The sequence below is a fragment of the Papaver somniferum genome, chromosome 9, assembly GCF_003573695.1.
Source record: "Papaver somniferum cultivar HN1 chromosome 9, ASM357369v1, whole genome shotgun sequence".
Classification (NCBI taxonomy): Eukaryota; Viridiplantae; Streptophyta; class Magnoliopsida; order Ranunculales; family Papaveraceae; genus Papaver; species Papaver somniferum.
In genome coordinates, this window is record NC_039366.1 from 3,501,228 (window position 1) to 3,523,923 (window position 22,696).

At 37.2% G+C, this 22,696-nt stretch overlaps 2 protein-coding genes, 1 long non-coding RNA gene and 1 pseudogene across 4 annotated transcripts; 1 reads left to right on the forward strand and 3 right to left on the reverse strand.

Moving 5' to 3' along the window:
* The first annotated feature begins 2,949 nt into the window (after positions 1-2,949).
* Positions 2,950-4,761, forward strand: LOC113310949 (expansin-A4-like). Its single transcript, XM_026559771.1, has 3 exons — positions 2,950-3,229; positions 3,344-3,662; positions 4,064-4,761. The coding sequence occupies exons 1-3, from the start codon at positions 3,070-3,072 to the stop codon at positions 4,371-4,373; spliced, it is 789 nt and encodes a 262-aa protein (XP_026415556.1). The 5' UTR covers positions 2,950-3,069; the 3' UTR covers positions 4,374-4,761.
* Positions 4,762-6,018: 1,257 nt separating this feature from the next.
* On the reverse strand, positions 6,019-13,368 carry LOC113310950. Of its 2 annotated transcripts, none has more exons than XR_003341475.1 (3): positions 12,784-13,368; positions 6,787-10,799; positions 6,019-6,661 (listed from the first exon to the last, which is right to left on the reverse strand). It is a non-coding gene; the product is annotated as an uncharacterized LOC113310950 (long non-coding RNA). The 2 variants fall into 2 exon arrangements; XR_003341474.1 differs by having other exon boundaries at positions 6,020-6,661; positions 6,754-10,799.
* Positions 13,369-15,186: 1,818 nt separating this feature from the next.
* LOC113311182 (E3 ubiquitin-protein ligase UPL5-like) lies at positions 15,187-16,314 on the reverse strand. Its single transcript, XM_026560030.1, has one exon. It carries the CDS (start codon positions 16,312-16,314, stop codon positions 15,187-15,189), a length of 1,128 nt encoding a protein of 375 aa, XP_026415815.1.
* Positions 16,315-20,383: 4,069 nt separating this feature from the next.
* On the reverse strand, positions 20,384-22,323 carry LOC113307659 (annotated as a pseudogene).
* Between the last annotated feature and the right edge of the window lie 373 nt (positions 22,324-22,696).

The window sequence follows — 22,696 nt, forward strand, 5'->3', positions numbered from 1 at the left end:
AAACAACTAGAGAATGTAGAGTAAATCTAGTCAATGGGCTATGGGGAAAATAAAAGAAAATAGTTAAACTTTTCAAAAAAGTTACTACAGACCAAGAATGTTAACTACTCCATTAGTACCAACTATTAAGTAATGAAATTGTCTTTCTTTGTGTTAGTGAGCATGGGATCACACGAGACATACAAAATATAAAATGGTATCAGAATATCAGTGAAAAAGTAAAGAATGATATGGGCTTCAAATCTTTGATAGTTTCAAGAGTTTTATTTGAATTATCTACTATTATCCCTCTAGTAGTACTACTACTTGTACTTGTTACCTTTTACTTTAGAATTCTAAGTAAAACAAAAACAACACATTGGATCTCTGTTTTTGTTTAAAATGGATTTAGCAAAGATAAAAAGTGCAATAGGCGCTTGGTAAGTGTATTTTCAAAACTTTTTTTGCGATTTTTTTCCTTTGAGACATTACTATCTCTAATCTGTGAATGTCATGGATTCACGTCTGTATTTTTTTTTTTATCGAGAAGAAAGATTGGATTTCCATATTTCCCAAGAGGTATGGGTCCATGTGGGGGATTCATCTACAAAAATTGGCTGGTCAAGATGAACTTAGCTTCACAATGGGGAGTTGTCTTGTCCCTTTAAGAAAAAAGATTGTGTCACATGGGGCCATTTACTATATCTCATTTCACCATGTATGGTTGCTAGCTATTCTCAGGACACATTAAATCCTCCCTCCTTAAATTCTCATCCCTTTGTTGAATGTGTAGTACAAAGAAACAAGAATTTTCACACACAAAACACAAGACCTATGGATCCCAAGTCATAATTAATAATCTAATCCTCATGTGGAATTTATTACATCCCCAAGAAACCTCATTCCAAGTCCCTTTAGATTGTGGAGGTCTTAATCCTACAATAAACAAATATGAAAGTAGAGTTCTTAAAGTGAGTTTCAAGGTCCTAAAGCCAGCCAGCCAGCCAGCCATAATCCTCTAGATAGACACATGTGAAATGTATTGGTAGGCTGCAAAGAAAAAGAAAATAGTGAAGTAGAAGAAGAAAACCACATTGCAAGTCCCTTGAGATCGTGTAGTTATTACCAGTATTTCAGGAAAAACGATATTTTCATTTATATTATCTATTTATTTCTATTTTTCTGCCTAGAACAGCCCATATTTAAAATGTAAAAGTATCTGTTATTCTGAAACGAAACGAGTAATAAACAAATGTGTTCTCAAAGTGAGATTAGAAGCTCCAAAAAGCCAGCCACAATCCTCTAGATAGACGCATGTGAAATGTATTGGCAGGCTAGACCCTCCTCCTATGGTCATTGCATCTTTTGACATTTTTTCAATGGTTTTAAGTTTGAACACAAGGTTAGGTGTTGAATCACAGTTATGTGTAGATAAGATTATTTCTCTGATGGCACACAGTACATAAAATATTCTTTGGTGCCAAGTTAAAAGTCTCTAATTTCATCACATTTTTAGGTGTTTCCAATTACTTTATGTAGTTGCTCTCCAAATTGTATCTTTTGAACAATAGACAATAGTTCTTTTCGAGTAGTTGATAATCATAAGATTAGATTAGATAAATCTTTGAAGACTTTTATTTAAATATGTGTGCTTGCAGCTATGACTGCCACTGTAAAGTCAAATTGCTGCATAAATTATACAGTAATAAAAAACAAAGTATGAAACTTAAGGGTACAGCCATTCTACTCTTTACAAGCTGTGACTGAAACCTTACTAAAACTTGTAGAAATTGCACAAGTTGAAATATCCCATATTAAAATGGTCAATCTATGTTTCTTCTGTTAATAAATATTGGACAATTCATTTCTTATTCAGTTTTTATTAAAGAAATTGTCTGGTATCTATGGCCTGCCATCATGGGCAAGGGCATAGCCGATGTACATATTTGTGCACAGAACTCCCTAAAGCCAATTTTATTTTTATTTTTTCATATTGTGCGCACGTATTGAAATATTACATTTTTTACCCATGTTACCTTCAATCCTGGCTCCACGTTAATCACGAGTGTACTGCGTGTCATCCTATTCATCCAAAACTCCAACCTTGGATAATTTTTGGAGAGGAGTGCAAGTTTTACCTTTGTTATCATCAATCCTGGCTCCACCGTTAATCATGAGCCGTAACTTTGCCGTGTACTGCGTGCAGCCCTATTCAATATTCATCAAGTTACAGCTGCACATATGAGCATCCAAAGCTCACACCTTAGACAATTTTCGGAGACAAGAGTGCAAGTTTTACAGCTGCATGTACGGTAAGAGCATCCAAGGAGGCTCTCATTAGGTAGTGGGAACATAGCACCAAATGAAGAAGCTAAACTGGAGAAAACACTAAAAGTGGCCACCCCTTTCTTCTACTAGTGGTGGGTAGCGGGGATCATGGGTGGGCCTAGGTGCAAACATGATTTGCGGAGCGAATGAAGCTTAAAAGAGAAATTTCAAAATTTCTAATCCAAGTTATGTCCCATTTACATTTCAAAAATGGAACCACATTATTACGTGGATTGTTTGTTTCTAATTTCAATTTGTGTGTGTGACAGCGTGGAATTTCGAAACCTTTTTATTTTGTTTTGCTTTTTCCACAAATTATGCCAATTTTCGCACAATTTGGTACAACTTGTGATACAAGCAAAGCTAATCATTTTCCCTCTCTTCCATAATCCCCTTTTTGTCCCCCTTCTCTTCGTCTCTTGTGCGGCATTCCATTTACCCTTGAGCAACTAGACAAACTAATTTTAGCAAAATAAAAGAAAATATTAACTGTTTAGATCTAACCTAAGGTAACAGTAAAAAGTAGGTTGAGAAAAACAGTAAAAAAGTCACAAATATGGTGAAAACTTTATTGTTAGGTTAAAGCAATAAATTCCCAACTGATACCCCTTGTGGGCTCAATAAATAGTCCAACACCTTCCTTCCCTTTTCCCCTCAAATCCATCCTCCAACCATTTCTTCACACACTCCTCCCTCTCTGCTCACCAACCACCACCACCACCACCACCATTCTGGTTGTTCTTTTCCAGAGAGAGAGAGGAAATGGATAAAACTTCAGTTGCAGTACTACTTTGTGTTCTTTCTGTTGTGTCTTTGGTTACTCTGAAGGTTGATGCAAGAATCCCTGGTGTTTATCAAGGTGGCGGCTGGCAATCTGCTCATGCTACCTTCTACGGCGGAAGTGATGCCTCTGGCACCATGGGTATGTACTAAAATCACAAACCCACTTCTAGAATCACTCAATCTCAGCAATTGAAGTTCTAAATTCTTGCAAATTTCTAACTTTTTTGTGTTTTTTTTTTTGGTTTTTCAACAGGTGGTGCTTGTGGGTATGGAAATCTATACAGTCAAGGTTATGGAGTACAAACAGCGGCACTAAGTACAGCATTATTCAACAATGGTTTGAGTTGTGGTTCATGTTTTGAACTGAAATGTGCTAATGATCCACAATGGTGTCATTCCGGCAGTCCGTCGATTTTGATTACGGCAACTAATTTCTGTCCACCCAATTTCGCACAAGCTAGTGATAATGGTGGTTGGTGTAACCCTCCTCGTCCACACTTTGATCTTGCTATGCCTATGTTCTTGAAGATTGCTCAGTACCGTGCCGGGATTGTTCCTGTTGCTTATCGCCGGTAAGTTCACTTTCCGGCAGTTGTACTAGTCCTGTTTTTTACTGTTGTGTCTGTTCTGTTCACTGTTGTGTGTCAGATATTCTTCAACTGTCCAAGCACGTAAAGTTAAAAAAATAACGCCCACTGGCCACTACATAAAGTGGTTCCAAATGACATTTATACCCCTAGTACTTCAATGCATGAAGGTGAGGGTAAAAACGTCAAAAAGCACAAAAGATTGTACCTGAGAAACCGTTTTTTTTGTTTGGTGTAACGGGTTTTCGGAAAACATGTTTCCATGTAATATGGAAAAGGTTTTTATCTTGGGTCCCAATAATTAGTGGACGAAAATGCCCTTGTTTTTTTTACTAAAATGGCAAAAATAACCTTGGTGTGCTCTGTTTTGTTTTTGGTTGATGCAGTGTGCCATGTAGAAAGAAGGGAGGAATAAGGTTCACACTGAATGGATTCAGGTACTTCAACTTGGTTCTAGTATCCAACGTCGCCGGTGCCGGTGACATCGTACGTGTAAGCGTCAAAGGCTCAAGAACAGGATGGATGACATTGAGTAGAAACTGGGGACAGAACTGGCAGTCAAATTCAGTACTAGTAGGCCAATCGCTTTCGTTTAGAGTAACAGGTAGTGATCATCGTACATCGACTTCTTGGAATATCGTTCCGGCAAACTGGCAGTTCGGACAGACGTTCACCGGAAAGAATTTCCGGGTTTGAAAAACAACTAATTGGAATCAAAAACTTTAACTTGGCGCCATTTTGATTTTTTCTTTTTGTGGTGTGTGATGACAACAACAAAGTGAAAGTGAAAATCAATAGCATAAAGAAGAGTACTTAAAGTATAAGTAGAGTTGTGTATTTAGTTAAAGAAAATAGAAGAAATGGTGGAGGGGAATTTGAATGTTAATGGCGGTAAAGCTTAAGCTGTAGAGGTTGCTGAGAAAAAACCCACAGTTTTAGCTATGGATTATATTATAGTTTAAGGTATAGTAGTGATTGATGATTATGATTAAGAATTGAGATTAATCAACTAAGTGTGGCTATTTTTCTTGTTTTAGTTTTTCAAATTTTCAACTTCTTATAAAGAAGCATTTGTATTACATTACTTGTGTTTTGTTTTAGTTTTTCCATATCTGAGATTTTGCTTGTGCTTCAAAGTAAATTTGAATATGGACAGTTGAGAGGGGTAAAAATGGAAATGCAAAAAAAAAAGTAACCAACCCTTTGTGTGTGGTGGTGGGGGACCCAGTTTAAGGGGGTGTCAAGGGGAGGAAGCACCCAAAAACCGCCACCTTAAGGTGGTGGTTAAAAGTGAAAAGTGCAGCCAACAAATTTTGGGTGGTCCATACTGTGAAAACATGTCATATACTCTACTGTTGTTGAGAGGAGAGGGACTTGAGAGAGGGACAAATTGTGTATTTGTTGCAGCAGTGTTGACTGTTCAGAGTAAATGCTGCACCATTGTAGCAGTTCCTGCACCAAAATTGCCAATCTAGTTAGTAACAAATGCAACATATGATGAAGTTGGCTCAGCATAAAAATGGAGCTAAAATCATCTAAAGATTGGGATGCTAAACAATTAGCCTCGTATAAGTCTGATCGTGTTTTGGATATCATCTGTCTGAAAGAAGTTTACGTGCATATTGCTCTTTTTATCAGGAATGCACCTGTCCCTTGGAACGAATTCCTTTCAAGATAGTTTCTGGAGGATATAATCTTGCAGAGCATATGGTACCTTCCCCGGATTCACCATGCATCATCAGACACATTGGTTCAAAGAGAACAAGAACAAAAGTTTTACCAAAAGAATGTTTGTTTTCATCCGTCGTCTCCCAATCCAACCTCTCTTTAATTTTATCTTTCTGCATCATCTTATCGTATCTTGCAACAATTTCCATCACTTGTTTGAGATTGGCAATACCCACAAAATGAGTTCTTTTGTATTGTAAGGATATATTCCCTTGTGGTTGTAAGTGAAAATCTCTGTACGATTTCTACAAATGTGTCTTGTTATTGTGATGAAGTCATTCTTGTTTTTATTCTGTTTGGCATATAACTTGTCTTGGTATCCAATGTCCAAACTAACTTTGTAGGTATAGAAAGATTGCTACAAACACCCAAAAAGAACAACATTCAATTTGCAAATGGACGTTTTTTGCAGTCAACATAAAGGAGTTTCTCCACCCAACTACTCTTAAAGTTTTATCTTTGTTGGGAGATATGAGAATTTATTCCTGTGAAAGTGAAATCAGAGGGCCTGTACACCGTAAAATTGAGCATACCAAAAAAATAAATAATCTAAAGACTTCCGGCATTTTTTATCTTACTGTAAAATTGGTTATGATGCTTCTAAAAGTGGCATAAACCCAAAAAAATGTGTTATGATGCTGCTAAATCAGAAATGCTATGAATCTAAAAATATGAAATGTCAGAAGTGGGGTTCTAAGGACCCGAAGTTGAGTATGACGCCTTGGACCCACTCGGACATCCGGACTTCGATGTTGTATAGGTTGATTGGACTTGCACGCCGGAAGAAACACGCAAAAGCTCAAGGCTCTGCAAGTGAAGATTTAACAAAGTGGTTTGAACATGTATGAAATATTATTTCTGGCATTCAGCATTGAATCCATGCATTCATCGTTCTTCTGCATAAAATTGTTAATTTTTTATGGTGGAACATTGTCACGGAACTTTACATAGGGTTAGCCGGGGAAATCCCAGTGCCCAGTTGGCAGCATCCAATGTACATTTGATGGGCAACAGAGCTAATTACCAGTAGCAGGTGATCCAAAACTACAGCTTATCTGTTTTTAGCAGATAAAAGAGACACGCTGTTGCATGATGGCTAGAGATGGGTAATGTGGAAGCGCCAAACTGAAGAAGCATGTGTGGGATGATGGAAGGCGCTAATCGGAACCGAAGCGCCATTTACTGGTAGGTACTTCACTTTGGTCCAAAACGAAAAGAAGCTGCCTCTGCTGCTCCAAGGACATATCCTCTACAACCTTCCAGAACCAGAAAACATGTTCGTCAGTTTCTCCGTATCCCTCAAACATGGTGTGTGCTTTCCAATCTTTTAAAAGAATAGCAATATCACCTCCAAGTAAAGCACAATCAAGACCCTTCAGACCTGTTGCTAGGAAAAAGCTTCTCGCCAGCCTTCGCTTGCAAAATAGGCAACCTTTGCAGAGATTGATTTGGCGAAGCAATGCTGAATAAGAAGATGTACATATTGTTCTCTCACTATTGACAACAATGTTGATCCCTCAGGGGCACAGCTCCACGGTTTTCCTGGATCCGAACCCTTCGATTTCCCTGAAAATGTTAACCCCATAGCATCTGAATCAACAAAATCAGCATCCATCTCCAGAATCTTTTGGCAACTCCTGTACATTATTGGATCTGCGCACCCTATGTCTACCCTGCTAATTGCAATAAAAATACACGATCGAAGGCAATGCCTACTTGCACCTTATGCAAAACGGCTAATGCGATAACTCGACCACAGAAGCCAAAGAGATTAAGTTGTTCAGGTTTGAGTTGTGCAGGGTTGGGAAAGAAACTGTGGCGGTCCTCTGGGCATTCTACAAAAAGGGAATTTTCTGGACTAAAGAGTGCTTGGTATACCAAGAGGAGCCACTCCCGCAGGACACCATGACCAGTAGCTACCTCCTCTTTGAACTCCACGAAAATCCCATTGTGCAAGGGCTTGGGGCTTACATGAGCAATGAGTTGTCAGGGAACATCCCATTCCTTGAATAAAAGCGACCTATTAATGAGAAGTCTGTGCAACTTTTCGTTCTCATCCTTGACCTCAGGGAACATCATCACCATCAAATGTCTTCTTGATTCGAAATTTATTGCACTGTTATATTTGTAACCATAGATGATCATCGCCCCTCTTTGAGTGTCTGATAAGGTAAGTTATTGCAAGAGGGTAGTCTCGAAAAGCCGCCAAAAGATGTTCTTCTCCATCCCATAAATTTTAGATATGTTCTGCAACTCCTTGAGAACAAATAGAAATAGAGACCAGCCTGTTTTGAATTTCAACATACCTCCTGCATCTCCGAATGCAGGCCTTGCTAAGCGTTGTCAGCACACAAGAAAAGTCACAATGAAACAGAAATATTTCAACCAAATAACAAGTGTTGTCACCCTCCTTCAAGGCATCCGTATTCACCGGAAGCGATAGACCCTTCTCTCCAAGATGATCCTCAATTGCCCTGCAGAGATGGAGCGAAAACATGCAAATTCTTGAAAATTCCTGTTAAGACTCGTTGAATCGCAAGTTGATAGGGATGATGGTGTCTCATAAATAAATGAATTTCAAATGTACGAGCAACTTTGTATCCACTATCTCATATGCATGCACAAAAAAAAATTTCATCATTCGTGGCTTCAGTTTTTGTTTTTGTTAAATTATCAGGTGCGAGTACGACGGGTAGCTAGAATTCATGTGTACTTGGCCAATCCTCGAATTGAGAGCTACCACCTGTTGGATCTATATTCTGGCTGTGAAACTATGTCCACAGGCCCTTGGTGCTAAACTTGGTGATATAAATCTCATAATGGTAAGCAATCTTTTTGTGCATGCATATAAAAAATCTATGTAGTAATAAAGTAAACAATATGTAGTATACAATTAAGTAAGACGTATTTCTATTTGGAAATGCAATGGATTTCAGTATGGATACAAGTGTTTCACGACCGAAGTCGTATAACCGTTGCTCGTGGTCATCGGTAGCATGCCGAAACAATCCGCAAAAGATCAAAACTATGGTTGCACATTGATTTTGTATACACCTAGGAAAGAAGAAGCCAGATTAGTTTTAGGATCTATTAGAAAGGGTCTAACACATTCCTTAGCTATCTCTTTAGTTTCTTGTATCGGGGAATCTAGCAATTCGGCTAGTAACAATGCTAAACCACTGTGGTCCAGGATCTGAAGATGCTCCACAGATTTCAGCATATTGTGACTAGGAATGGTCCTCAATATATCCTTCAATCCTGGCAATATATCGTCTCTCGACGAGTATCGAACATGACCCTTCACTCCGCCACCATTATCACTAGCTTCTCCTTTATACTACTAACACAAAGTTAATAAAATCTTCAAGTTGTGTTCTTTGTTTATATTGGTCAATTTTAGATATGGCAAACTCCATATCTCTTTCCATCATCATCACAAATATCTTCTTCCCTACTATCTTTACCAAGTTTTGGAATGGGTGACAACTGAAGTATAAACTCCTATGTATACAAATATCTATTGTTTCATACAAAAATCTAACGGTTTCTCTGTTTCCTTATTTCAGCTTTTCTTTGTTTCCTTATTTTTCTCCGCTTTGGGTTTCTATTTTTCAAACTTGAAAAAAACACAGCCCTGTAGGCCCCACACGAGGACTAACATTAGTTGCCCATTGTGGGTCCCACATGGGGCCTGTTTAGTTTGGGCACATCCAAAATTCAAAATATTAGCTGCACTTTTAACACTCAAAATCAAATATTTCAGGCATCTAAGTTGATTTTTCAGTTTTCCAACCAAAAACCCTAGACTCATCGACTTCCTGTGAATTGAGTCCCGCAGATTGTTCGACATGACTCAGGAATGGGACATATGGATAGAGAACCCTATCACATGCTAATCCGAGGGCGTGATTCAGGGGTGGGATCCACGGACCCAAAAACAAACCTAGAAATAGCAGGCGCCATGTTTTTGGCACCATGGGTCCACCACCTAGATCACGTGAGACAACTAGTGAATGTAGCCCGACTGTCTCCAAACACCATATTGATCTCTTGCATAAATATGTTAACTTTTCATAGGGGAAATTTGTCCTCGAACTACACATAGGAAAGTTTCAGTAGCTAAGTGGGGTGAAGATCATTTAAATATTAATACCAAGAGAACCTACTTGCTTTATAGATGACAGTGGACAAGATCAAAGCTTTATAATGATGGAAGTCTAAGAACAGCTGCAGACGATGTATCAGTTCACAACCAGTCGAAGACTATTCTAATTGATGAAAAAGATACAAAAATCGGTATGCAGTCAGTAGGAGGGAATGCGGCTATCCTAGATTACATACATGAAATCAAGGATCATGAGTCATCTTCTAATACAAAGTTTGGTACCAAGTTAACTCATTTGCTTCATAGATGATAAACAGATGAGCATAATATTCAATAAGTGGAATTGTATGTCCCACTTGTCGCATTTAGAACACCATGGGATCCAACCCACAGTCAGTCTAGCAAGATTGGCAGAACTAAAAATCCAAACAAAGCATGCTAGACCTACCGCGGGTTAAGTCCTACAGGTTTCCTCGCATGCCCCAAGGAAGTGGCCCCTCATCCCCAAGATGTGTAGTAGTTAGGTCCCACCAATCCCATTAGGGAACTAGGATTTTTGAAATCTTTCTTTGATTATTTGTGTGTCTTTGTGTTATCAAATAGTATCGTAAATAATCTCAAGTACAATCAAGCGAAGTGCCTGTCAAAATGTCAATTCAAATGAAAATCTAATTCGCACTTTCTCATGCATTTTACATTTGATGAGTATTAAAAATGATTAAGACTCATTATACTGTTGTAGAGTGGCAATAGACCATGATTTCAAAATGCTAGCTGCACTTTTTTCCTACAAAATGAAATACTATTTCAGGCATTCACAATCAAAAAGTTAGGTACCACAAGTTGTCCCGCTGACCCAGAAATGGGATCAACAAGTCCAAGACTCACTCATGCCATTGCCAATTCTAAGGCATGACTCATTGGTGTAACCCACGGACCCTTTCTCTGCAAATTCTAGGATGAAATTTCCTAGACTAGGATTAGTAAGGGCGGATTTTTGAGTCTATGAGTCCAACCCCTAGATCACGCGGGACAACCTGTGAGCACGGCTGTTTCCAAACATCATATCAATCAATGTTATCATTCCTCATAAGACATCCGAAAGCATAACACGACAATACAAAAGTTAAAGATAGTACCGTGTATCGCGTAAGAGCAAAAGAGATGTGATCAGGCAAAAACTTACGGCTGACTCTTCCATGGGCACAATAAGTTCTACATCTTTGCTTACAAGCTTGGTTTACTCGGATGTGAGTAATATAGAGTGCATCGATATCTAGACCTTTCACCTGAAAATTTTTATGCCCCGGAGAAGAGATTGATTAATAAGCGTTCAGATGCGGACTAAACAGTGGGGTAAACATAGGAATGATGAAAAAAAAAAATTAGAAAAATCAGCATTGCTTTCAGCATTCTTGAGTAAATCCAACCCATGGTTGGTCAAGAATGGCGAAATTAATAATCCAAACAACAGTGCTTGATCTAACGTGGTAAGGCTGCACATGGGCCGGCACAGCATACGAAAAAGACTAAGAGTTGGACAAAATTGAATGCTGATTATTCAATAATGATGATTATTCAATAGCTCAGCATAGCATTCTCATTTAGTAATTTTGTGAAACAAAGTTGATACCAAGAGAACCTATTCGCTTTTTAGATGACTAGGAAATAAGATTAAAATTTTATAATGCAATCCACTTCCTCAAACTAGTTAAGCTACATCCTGCTATAACACGTCTAAAAGAAGATTGCACGTCCAAATAATAACAAATATTTTTCAACATGGACCGTATGCGCACATGCACACAACAAGAACATGTACAAGTTTCGTAATCCCAATATGAGTCTCTGCAACCCACGCACCAGTGACCTCCTTATATGGAACATAAAAAAAAAAACGGAAATAATTTTTACTCCGTTTTTTCAAAATTTTAATACTTACCTAATATCTAAAAGTTTTATAATCTAAACCTGGCAATATTCAAAATTGTGGGTTAATTAGTAAAAAACGTGAATACACGATTTACTAGAAATTTTGAGTATAACGGCCAAAATCATACTACCCAACTCACCAGTAACCATGTATGTTTTAGTCTTTTTCTGAATTTTTTTCTCTCTATTTATAGAGGAGAATATTAGTGAAAGAAAATCACTACTACAGTAAGCAATACAATAAGATCACATTTAACTTCCGGAAAAACCTTTTTTGATCAAAATAGAAAAATATCGTCTTTGTCCAAAAAATCACATCACCAGGCTTCCGGCAGATATCATGTATGATATCTATATGCGCTTGGAGGATGAGTTGATGCATAGGTGCAAAATAGTTTGCACACAATGTTAAAATCATCTTGAATAATCGGATATTGATGACACCCTCATTTCTTGCCAAATAAGGAAAACTGTGAAAATGCCAACCAATAAGAGAAGAAGCTATAGAGAAGAAGCTATAGAGAAGAAGTTACTAAATCGGTGCAGCACCAGAGAAGAAAATCATGTGGTAAGAAAGGAACAAAAGAAGTTTACATAAGGATATGTTATTCTTTTATAGTAAACACGTGGTAAAAGAACCGTAAAAGAATAACACATCTTCATTTTAATTTTTTTCTTCTAGACCATGTGATTTTCTTTTTTGGTGCTACTGAGAATAAGTAGTTTCTTCTCATATCGCGGTTGACGTTCTCGCAATTTGCCTTATTCGCAAACTATTTTGCACTTACTTATCAACTGATCCTCCGAGCGCAAGAAAATACCATACATCACATTTGCCGAAAGCCGGGTAATATAACTGCTCGAACAAAGATATTCGCCATTTTGATCGACAAAGATTTTTTAGATGTGATTTTTTTGTATTCTTTAGGATAGTATTTTACTAATCTTTTCCTCTATAAATAGTGAGAAATGTTTTTCCAAATAGTGGGAAAATTTTCGGGACACAGCCCATGGTAAACCACTAAATGAAGTAAGAAGACAATCCCTATAAGCAACCCAACAAGCAAGTCATTAAAATCAAGCATCTAAATATCTAGAACAGCAAGGGTGTAAAGTGAACCCTCCCATGTTAAATTATTACCTAAAGCATAAACTAAGACCATGGATAATGCCAAACAGTGGATTCCTTGTTAACTCCAGAGTTAAGAGAAATATGAGAAGCAACAGTGTGAATTAGGACGAGTATAAGCGCATAAATCAGCAATAACTGAATCAACTAGAAAAGCAGTTTAGAGAACAGTAAGAATAATGAAAGAAGAACAAAGGATTGATATGGGTTACCTGGAATTCCTTCATCTGCTTCTTCACATTTCTCGACTTTCTGCCTTAGTGCCTTAGCCTCAACTAATTCTTCTTCATTCTCTAACATAGGTGTAGTAGTTAGGCTCCCATTTTGAATACATGCAATATTATTCTAGTAACAAAAATTTAGTAATCTCTGTAGAGTGAAATCAATAGGCTCATATCAAGTGTAATTTTGACTCAACTGTGGGAAAATAAAGCCAATCTGAAATCAATCATAAAAGAGAAAAACAGATATTCAAAAGATACCTGAAACTTTTGAATCATAGGGGGTACCAAAATTACTTGGTAAGTTATACTACTATGATTCAAAAGATAGCACCTATTTCATATTATCAATTTATTAATCAAGAAATCAAAGAGATTCAATTTTATGTTTCCGCCAAGAATCACAAACATAAAACAAATAAATAAATCAGAATGAAATAAATAGAAATATGTAAGAAATCCGAAAACAAGATCTTACAACTGAAGGCTAGAGAGCGAGAAGAAGAACTACTGAGCTGCACATGAAGGTAGAGAAAAGCTGTAGAACCAATCTATGGAAAATTAGGGATTTTGAGGGTAGACTAGAGACGACTGGAGCGAAGGTTTCATATAAAGTTGGGGTTTATACAAGTTTACTACTTTACCCTCACTTTTTTTCTCCACATTGATTGGACGAACCCTGATTTTAAACATACCAAAATCTTTCTATGTATACAAAGCAATAGTCCCTATCTTGGATGGCCTTATAAGGGGTAACCTGTGGGTAGTTCAATTACCTATATGCCCTTAATACAAAAATCTAAAATCATTTTTCTAAAAAATCAAAATCAGTTTCCTTAACATCTCTTCTTCTTTCTCCTCTAGCCGAACTCTTCCCCTCTCGGGATTTTTTTTTTATCACCGTGATTAATTGTCGATTCGTAAAAAATTGATCGTCGATTAAACTCAATTACATAATGATTCGTACACAAGAAAAGTTGGGACTAAGCAAACCAAATCGTCTTCTAATCCATCAATTGAAGAAGAAGAAGAACCAATAGAAGATGAAGGTGTAGAAACTGAAATTGAACCAACTGCATCTCCAACTCTGGAAATGAGGATAAGAAAGTAAGTTTTACAAACCCAATCTCCTATTTGTTGTTTTTCATCGATTAAATGACGGTTATAGTGTTAGTTCGGCTCAAAATTGAGTTGCGTTGTTAGCCGAATTGTTCTTCACAAAAGCTTCCTGTAAGTGTATATGAACAGTTCGGCATGAAATATCTTGAAATTTTCAATCCGAACCTAGTCACAAATAGAGATGCATAGGGGTTCAGCGTATTCGATAATCATAATATGTGCCGAACCTAGCACATTTACGAGGTTCGGCTATTGCGATATTCATATTATGTGCCGAACCAATACAAAATTCTTACCCCAATAATTATCAGGAATATAAATGATCAGGTTCGGCTTATATAATACTTATGTAAATAACCGAACCATGTACTACCAAAAGGTTCGGCGCTTACGATTTTCTCAGTATAAGCCGAACCTAACATAATTTTTCTTCCATATCACAGAGGATCAGGTTCGGCTCATTATGACATTTTTAAACAAGCCGAACTAGTTGGTTCAGTTCATAATAATAACACTTTCAGCTTGCCGAACAGTTCATTAGTTGTCAATATCCAGGTGGGTTCGGCTAATATATTAAACCGAACATATTCCAGACTCGCCGAACCTTAGTGAAAAACAACAAACTTTTTATGATTCTAAGCTACAAAAGTGAGATTAAACATAAGATAGAAGTGTACCTTCCTCATTCATTGAATCAAATACAAGTTTTTTTCTCATTTTTCCCTTCTCCTCCTCCAAAAAAATCTAACTTTTTTTTTCTTACTCAAAAATTTTCATCTACACAAAATTATAACTAAATAATCTTAAAACAAATCACTGATCACTAATCAGAATTATTTTAACTAATCATTTGTATTAATACTAATCCTAAAGGGCAGATTTGTCATTAAAAAAATTGGTTAAGGGGACTTCTGATTTTGTTATTTCACATCCTTTTTGTCTTTATTAGGTATGTGCCGAAAATCAGGGTTCGATTGGACTTCTGAAAGCCCTTTCATGTTGCACTTTCTTTGGGATTGCACTTGTCCTTGAGAAAGGTCCCATTTCATCTCTTGCAATCGGTCAAGAAAGTCCAGGTGGATACAATCTGCCTGAAAAAGCATATGGCACTTTTCCTGGATTCACCATGCATCATCAGACAGATATAAGTTCCAAAACAACAAGAACAAAATTTTAACCAGGTAGCCACATCAAAATGGTCGCACGAAATTACCGTTGAGCAAACAGCAAGAAATTCCACTATGAGAAATACATTAAACAGTAGCAGGTGGTATTTCACAGAAATCTAAAACTACAGGCTACATGCCTTCGGCAGACAAAAGAGAGATGCCCTTGTGTGATGGCTAGAGATGAGTAATGTGGAAGTGCCAACTGGAAGAAGCATGTGTGGGATGATGGAAGGCACTCATCAGAACCGGATGTCTTGGAGAATGTCAAAAGATAAGGCAAAGCAGAAAAACCATTTACTGGCAGGTATTTCACTGAGGTCCAAAAGTAAAGAAGTTGCCTCTGCTGCTCCATGGACATACCCTTTACAACTTTCCAAAACCAGCAAATCTGTTCGTCAGTTTCGCTGTATCCCTCGTACATGTGTGCTTTCCAATCTTTCACACGAATAGCGTTATCACCTCCAAGTAAAGCACAATCTAGACCTATCAGACATGTTGCTTGGAAAAAGCGTTTCGCCAGCCTTGGCTTGCAAAGCATATCAGCAAAGCCTCTTGAAAAATAGGCAACCTTTGCGGTGATGGATTTGACAAAGCAATGTTGAATATGAAGATTTACATATTGTTCTTTGTTCTTACTATTGACAACAATGTTGTTTCCTCCGGGGCACAGCTCCACGGTTTTCTTGGATCCGAACTCTTCGATTTCTCTGACAAATGTTAACCCCATTGCATCTGAATCAACAAAATCAGCATCCATCTCCAGAGTCTTTTTGCAACTCCTGTACATGATTGGATCTGCGCATTGTATGTCTTCCGAAGATATTTCCTTCCCTGCTAATTGCAAGGAAAAAACATGGTCGAATGAAATGCCTACCTGCACTCTATGCATCACGGCTAAAGCGATAACTCGGCCACAAAAGCCAAACAGATCAAGTTGTTCGGGCTTGAGTTGTGCAGGGTTGGGAAAGAATCTGCGGCAATCCTCTGGGCATTTTACAAGAAGGGAATTTTCTGGACTAAAGAGTGCTTGGCATACCAAGAGAAGCCACTCCTGCAGGACACCATGGCCCGTAGCTACCTCGTCTTGGAACTCCACGAAAAGACCATTGTGCAAGGACTTGGGTGTTACATGAGCAATGAGTTCAAATGATTCCTTGAATATGAGCAACCTGTCAATGACAAGTTTGTGCAACTTTTCGTTATCATCCTTGACCTCAGGGAACATCATCACCATCAAATGTCTTCTTGATTCAAAATCTATTGCACTGCCGTATTTGAGTAGCCATAAATGTAGCTGCTAGCATGCTATAATACAGTTGAAGTATGAAAATCCACTTAACTTATAACGTGCTTCGTCAAAAATCCGATCAAGTTACGAGTACAAAAAAAAAGTCAAAAACCAAGTAGTCCTTTTGTTTCTGCGATGAACACATTATCTGAAAAATTGACTGAATAAATAGCACTTTCGGAATAATTAAGTATCTAATTACTGACACAAGTAGCGACTTTAGTGAGTGAAAAGCATTTATTTTGTATTGTTAAAGTGACTGATTAAAAGTCAAAACAAAATTTGGCAAAAAATTACAATTTATTAGGGGATTTCAAATTCAACTTATTAGGGTTTAATCGTAGCTAAGCTAAGAACATAACAAAAAGAAATTACGATTAAACCCTAATAAATTGAATTCAAAATCTCTTAATAAAACCTCATTTTTCTCTAGGGATTGCAATATTTGGAGTCCCTGAAAAGTAATGAGTAGTGCACCATATAGCATACTAATAGAGAGATATATCACCAATTTTACGTATGGTGAGAATCGGTCCCGAAAAAAATCCCGACAGACACAGCCCAGGCATCCTACAAAGACTAGCAAGGGTGTGTACTTTAACAATCAAGAGATGTGTGTGTCAGGGATATTATTCGAGACGTACTCTTTGGAATATTTGCTAAGATAGAGAGATATAATAATCACTCGTCTAATTACTTTTTTTTTTTTAAAAAGGCACCTATATAATGGATATAGGGTGTACATGAGCAACAATGTTTGAGCTATTCCTAGATCACTACATGAATGCTGATTATTCATTCATTTAGTAATCTTCCGACAAAAAGACACCTAGCAAAGCATTCTCATTTAGTAATCTTCCGACACAAAGTTGATACCAAGAGATCCTATTTGCTTTACAGATAACATAACAGGGGATAAGATTTAAATGTTATAACTTATAAGGCTAGAAGTTTAAGAACCAGTTTTGCAGCAGGCATTACTAACAGCTGTGAACAATGTATCAGTGCACGCGCAGTCACAGACTATTCTAATTGATGAAAAGATACAGAAAGTGGTATGCAGTCAGTAGGAGAGAATATTGATGAAAAAGATATAAAAGTGGTTTGCAGCCAGCAGGAGGGGATGTGGCTGCTCAAGCATACAAACATGATATCAAGGCATCATGAGCTAAAATAGCCTGGAAAAGCATAATCTAGGAAAAGCATAATGATTATGACTCGCTGTAGTGTTATAGTGGTAGCAGCCTTTCAATGCTCCAAGTGTAGAAGATATGAACTCAAAATGCTAGCTGCACATTTTCCAAATGGAATACATTTAGGCATTCGGAATTGAATCTTCCAGACCATAGTTTTGGGTTCTGCGTGTTATCCCACGCGACCCAAGAATAGGACCCATGGGCCCAAAAAACCACCCCTGCTACTCTCTGGGTTGGGATTCTTCCCACCCCAGGGAAAAACAGGGGGTGGATTTTTAGTCAGTTCCATGTTAGGAGTTTATCAATCAATTTTATTTTTCCATTCCACTCAAAAAATCGATAGAAAAACACCAAATTCCAAAAGCAAGGATACTGCTGTAACACACACAACATTATGAAAATACTGATCAGGAGGGAGCTAGGTTTTCGACCGTGGGTATCTCGGAACACCTTAAGATCGTACCCATGGTCATCCTAACCATGAGTAGGGTACCGTAGATCATCAAACATAACTCAGGAGAGTAGCTCCTGCCACATAATTATCATAGGATAGGTTATTGGCTTATTAATCCACCTCTGGGTCACAAGGACAATGAGTCTAGCATTTGCAAACAGAAATTCTAGATTGACCAAAGGCTGATCCTGCGGACTGTCCCGCAAGAGACATGCCGCTGGTCAGTCTAGAGTTTTCTTTTAGAATATTAATAACCCAAAACTCTCTTGTCCATCAAAACTGAACCAAAACATACAAAAGAAACTAAAAGCTCACAAAAAAGGGTTTGATATAATAAATGTGAGATGGAGTTAGTAGACGAATTGGGACCGAATTAAACCTGTTATCTGTGGATACCACATCCCTAAGGTTGTTTGGCCGCTACCAATTGATAAAACTAATGACAACAGGTTCTCAATATCTGCATCATTGGCATGCACAGTTGCAAAGGAATCATATCACAATCATTAAATGCAACTTTTTTATAGTATCTCCAGGGTTCTATGGAATAGTCACCAATCCTTTAGCCTGTTAGGTTTCTTGGGATGACCATAAACTAAAAGGAGTAGAGGAAAACAATCTCCACAATATCAATGACACAAGCAATAATTGTGTGAATCATTTGCCTAGACAGATGCATGATTCCCACCTCTAAATAGTCCCTCCAAGCCAATCCCGAACCCCCTGAAAGTCATACTGGAGGGACTATGCCGGAATTGGCATAGCCACAAGCAGAGAAAGTAGCCTATAGCTTAGCTTAGGTTCTAGATTTAAATATGAAGACAGTGTCAGGTTTATGTGCTAGGCATAACTTGATTAGGTGACAGTTCCAAGAGAGTATAATCATGGTGCTAAATGAAGTAGAAGCCAAGGGGGAATACGATTATAATATTATGAGAGTCCAGTATATCTACACGCTCAATCATTTGATGAAAGTCTAGCAATTTATCACAACCGGGAAAAACAGGTTATCTAAGTGTAAGATATTAAAAGCATCCCTACAAGCAACCCAACAAGCATGTGTGAAAAATAAGCTTCTAAATATCGAGAATAGTAAGTGTGAAAAACAAATTCCTTTTACAATGATGTCGTTCTCTGTGAACCGCGTTTTTGGACTAGCCAAGTCCAAAAACCGCACAAACACAGATGGGTCCCAATAAACAGTATCCCTGCAAATCCCTGGCCAAGGGCCCGTTTCTATGTCTGTGCGGTTTTTGACTATTCCAAAAACGCGGTTCACAAAGAATTTGTCTACAATTTAACGAAACAGGAAAAAAAATTGTTGCTCCAATTTGTTTTTAGCTAAATAGGTCCTATTGATTTAAACGCAAGCAACAAATGCAAAGTTGGGCAACTAAAATCCCAATGTTCATCTTGTATAAGCAAGCAAGACCAAACAAAAGGAAAACTACCCATTTCTTTTTCAGTATAAAAGTGAACCACCCATTTTAACAAACTCCATAATCTTGCATTAATAAAAATTCGGACCCTCCATAATAATTTAGTAAAGACAACTTTAGTGAACCAACTTAATCTGTCTGTGTTTTGGTCCACCCTCCATAATAATTTAGTAAAGACAAACTTTAGTGAACCAACTTAATCTGTCTATGTACTCTCTTTCATTGCATCCGTCTTTAAGCCTTTCGTAATATCAATCAATAAAGTCTAGGACAAGCAAGATCTTACTCCCTTTAGTGAAATTGATTCTGGAATCAACACAAAAAAGGGTAGTTGTGCATTGTTCTAACTTTTGACTTTTTTGCTTTCAGAAGTCAAAAAACAACTTCTTAAGTGGTATCCAAATGCTAATGAGCTTGGATACACTAAAAGCACAAAAGTCATAGGCTAGATTGGGAATAAAAAATTTAGAAGAATTTCTGTAAGACAAAAGGTTAATTTTTTCGGAGCAACGTTTTTTAATTTCAGACTTCTAAAATTAACTTCTGCTTCCACAAAAGCAGAAACTTTTATTTTTTTCTGGCATCCAGATAACTTCCTCCAGGTGTTTCAAACACCCAATTAGCCATGGAGCATGGCATGATACTGTATAATCAGATAACTAGAGGATGCTTCAAACTAATAAAAGAAAAATAGACAACTAGAGGATCCTAACCTGTCTTCATAGATGCACATAATTTAGTCAGTTCTAAGTGACACAACAAAGACAAAAATCCTACTTTGAGATTGTATACAGTGGGATATTCACATAATTATAAGGATTATAAGAACTGATTTCAAGGTTTATACTAAAAAAATATGATCATGGATACTGAAAAAAAATATGATCATGGGTTAAAAGAAAACAAAGAAAAGGAGACATACCAAGAGCCTAGGAGGGCATAGGTGCAGGTCTACCGACCAAGTACTGATCCGCAACAGAAAGCGGCGAAGCCCCTCCAGCGAAGAAGTAAGATCCAAAACCCCACCAATAATTAAGTCAAAGAATCATTTCCTCAGTAAATAACATCCATACCATTACTGTTCATCAACAGAACACCATGTGAAGTAACCCGACCACCAGCATTTCTAAGATCCATATAAACAGGATGAGAACCATATAAATCCATGTTAAGATTGATTGCAGACTGATCAGCTGTGTAGATTGTGTAAGGATCATTTGGACATTTCACCAAGACCGTATAGGGATGCATCTTTTGGTAACTTTGTTGAGATTTCAATGCATTGATTTTGTCTTTGAAGACTAAATTACTAAACCAGTCTGAATTTTCTGAGCTTGAATCGAAAAGGGTTTCTCCGTTTGATTTTCTGTTTACTTTGAAACTGAATGGGTTTGATACATAACTAAAAACAAGTTCCCAAATAAACTCATACATGAAATCTCAACTTTTTTTCAGCAGATGTAGAAAATGAAATCTCAACTTTTTTTTTCAATTTCTGCATAGTTTTGGTATACACAACTGCAAAGGATGATACATAGCCTTCACACTAAATAAACTCATACATGCAATATTATGATAGCAACACAAAAATTTAGTACAATCTGTATAGTTATAGCAGCAATACAGAAAGGTTCATATCTAAGTATACTTTTTACTCAATCACTGTGGGAAAATAAATCAATCTGAAATCCATCAAAGAAGAGAAAGAGAAGAATATATACTCAAAAGATACATAATACTCTTGAACCAAAGATTTACACACATGACTGCGAAAGGGGAGTTAACTTATATTTAATAAAAGATGGTACCTTAATTTCACATTATCTTCATCTCTTAATCAAGAAATAAAAGAGATTCAATTTTATGTTGCCCTACTACTGCACCTTTCTGATCACAAAGATCAATGAAATACAATGTCAGGCATTCAGAATTGAAATTTCTATTTTCCAAACTAAAAAAGCAAAGGCCTAAAAAATCGCTCTGTCGCTCATAGGGTGTGGCTCAGAGATTTGACCCATGGACCCAAAAACCCGCCCCGCTAATACATGGATGGGATTCGCCTCCCGTGGATTAGCAGAGGGGGATTTTGGGACCTAAGTCAAATCCCTGGATAGCGAGGCACAACCCGTAAGTCTAGCACTACTCCCATTTTGAAGTATTTGGTTGTACAAGATCTCAAATTACAAGTATCCAGTGAAAATATAGATAAACCAACTTAAAGACCTTAAAGACCAGATATTGTTCGAATGTGAAATCATTAGCTTTTGATCACTAAGATTGTATCGGTATTATCTAACTAGAGAGAAATCATTAGCTTTTGAGCACTAAGATTATATCTATATTATTTAACTAGAGACTAGGAAAACATATCCAGTAGGAAAATATTTTGGTTTTTCAATTACTTTTTTTCCTTAAACACAAATATACATAAGATGGAAAAGGCCAAAATAAACCATTTTGGAATTATTTTTTTAAACTCATTTTATAACAAAAATAATCATTAAAAATGTTTATTTTAGTCAGTTCCATGACAAGCTTACATCAACCAATTTTTCCATTTCCCTGGAAAATCCGACAGACCAACACGCTAATCCAAAAAATAAGCACAGATATTCACATAGTATACTAAAAGAGAGAAATAATAAATTAATAATCAGTGCGAGCATAATTACTTTAAAAAAAAAAGCACCAATACAAGGGATATAATGAAACATGAGAAACAAAGTTGGAGCTACACCAAGACAAGCATTACTGATAATTATTCAATAGCAAAGAGGTTTGGCAAAGCATTCTCACTTGGTCATCTTCGACACAAGTTGATACCTAGAGAACCTATTAGCTTTACAGATGACAGGGAACAAGACCAAAATGCTACACCATTGAAAGTCTAAGAACAAATTGAATGTCAAATTGAACTTGCACATTCACTTTCTCATGCAATTTATACTGATGTGTAGGATAAATGATTATGACATGCTGTACTGTTGTAGTGGTAAAAATCTTTCAATGATCCGTAGTGGTAAAAATCTTTCAATGATCCAAGTGAAAAAGATATGAACTCAAAATGCTAGCTGCACTTTTTCCATACAACATGAATACATTTCAGGCATTCAGAGTAGAATCAGTAGAATCTTCCAGTCCGTTGGTTGGGTTCAGCATGTTGTCCCACATGACCCAAGAATAGGACCCATGGGCCTAAAAACCCACCCCTGATTGTTCAAGGGCGGTGAGACTCACCC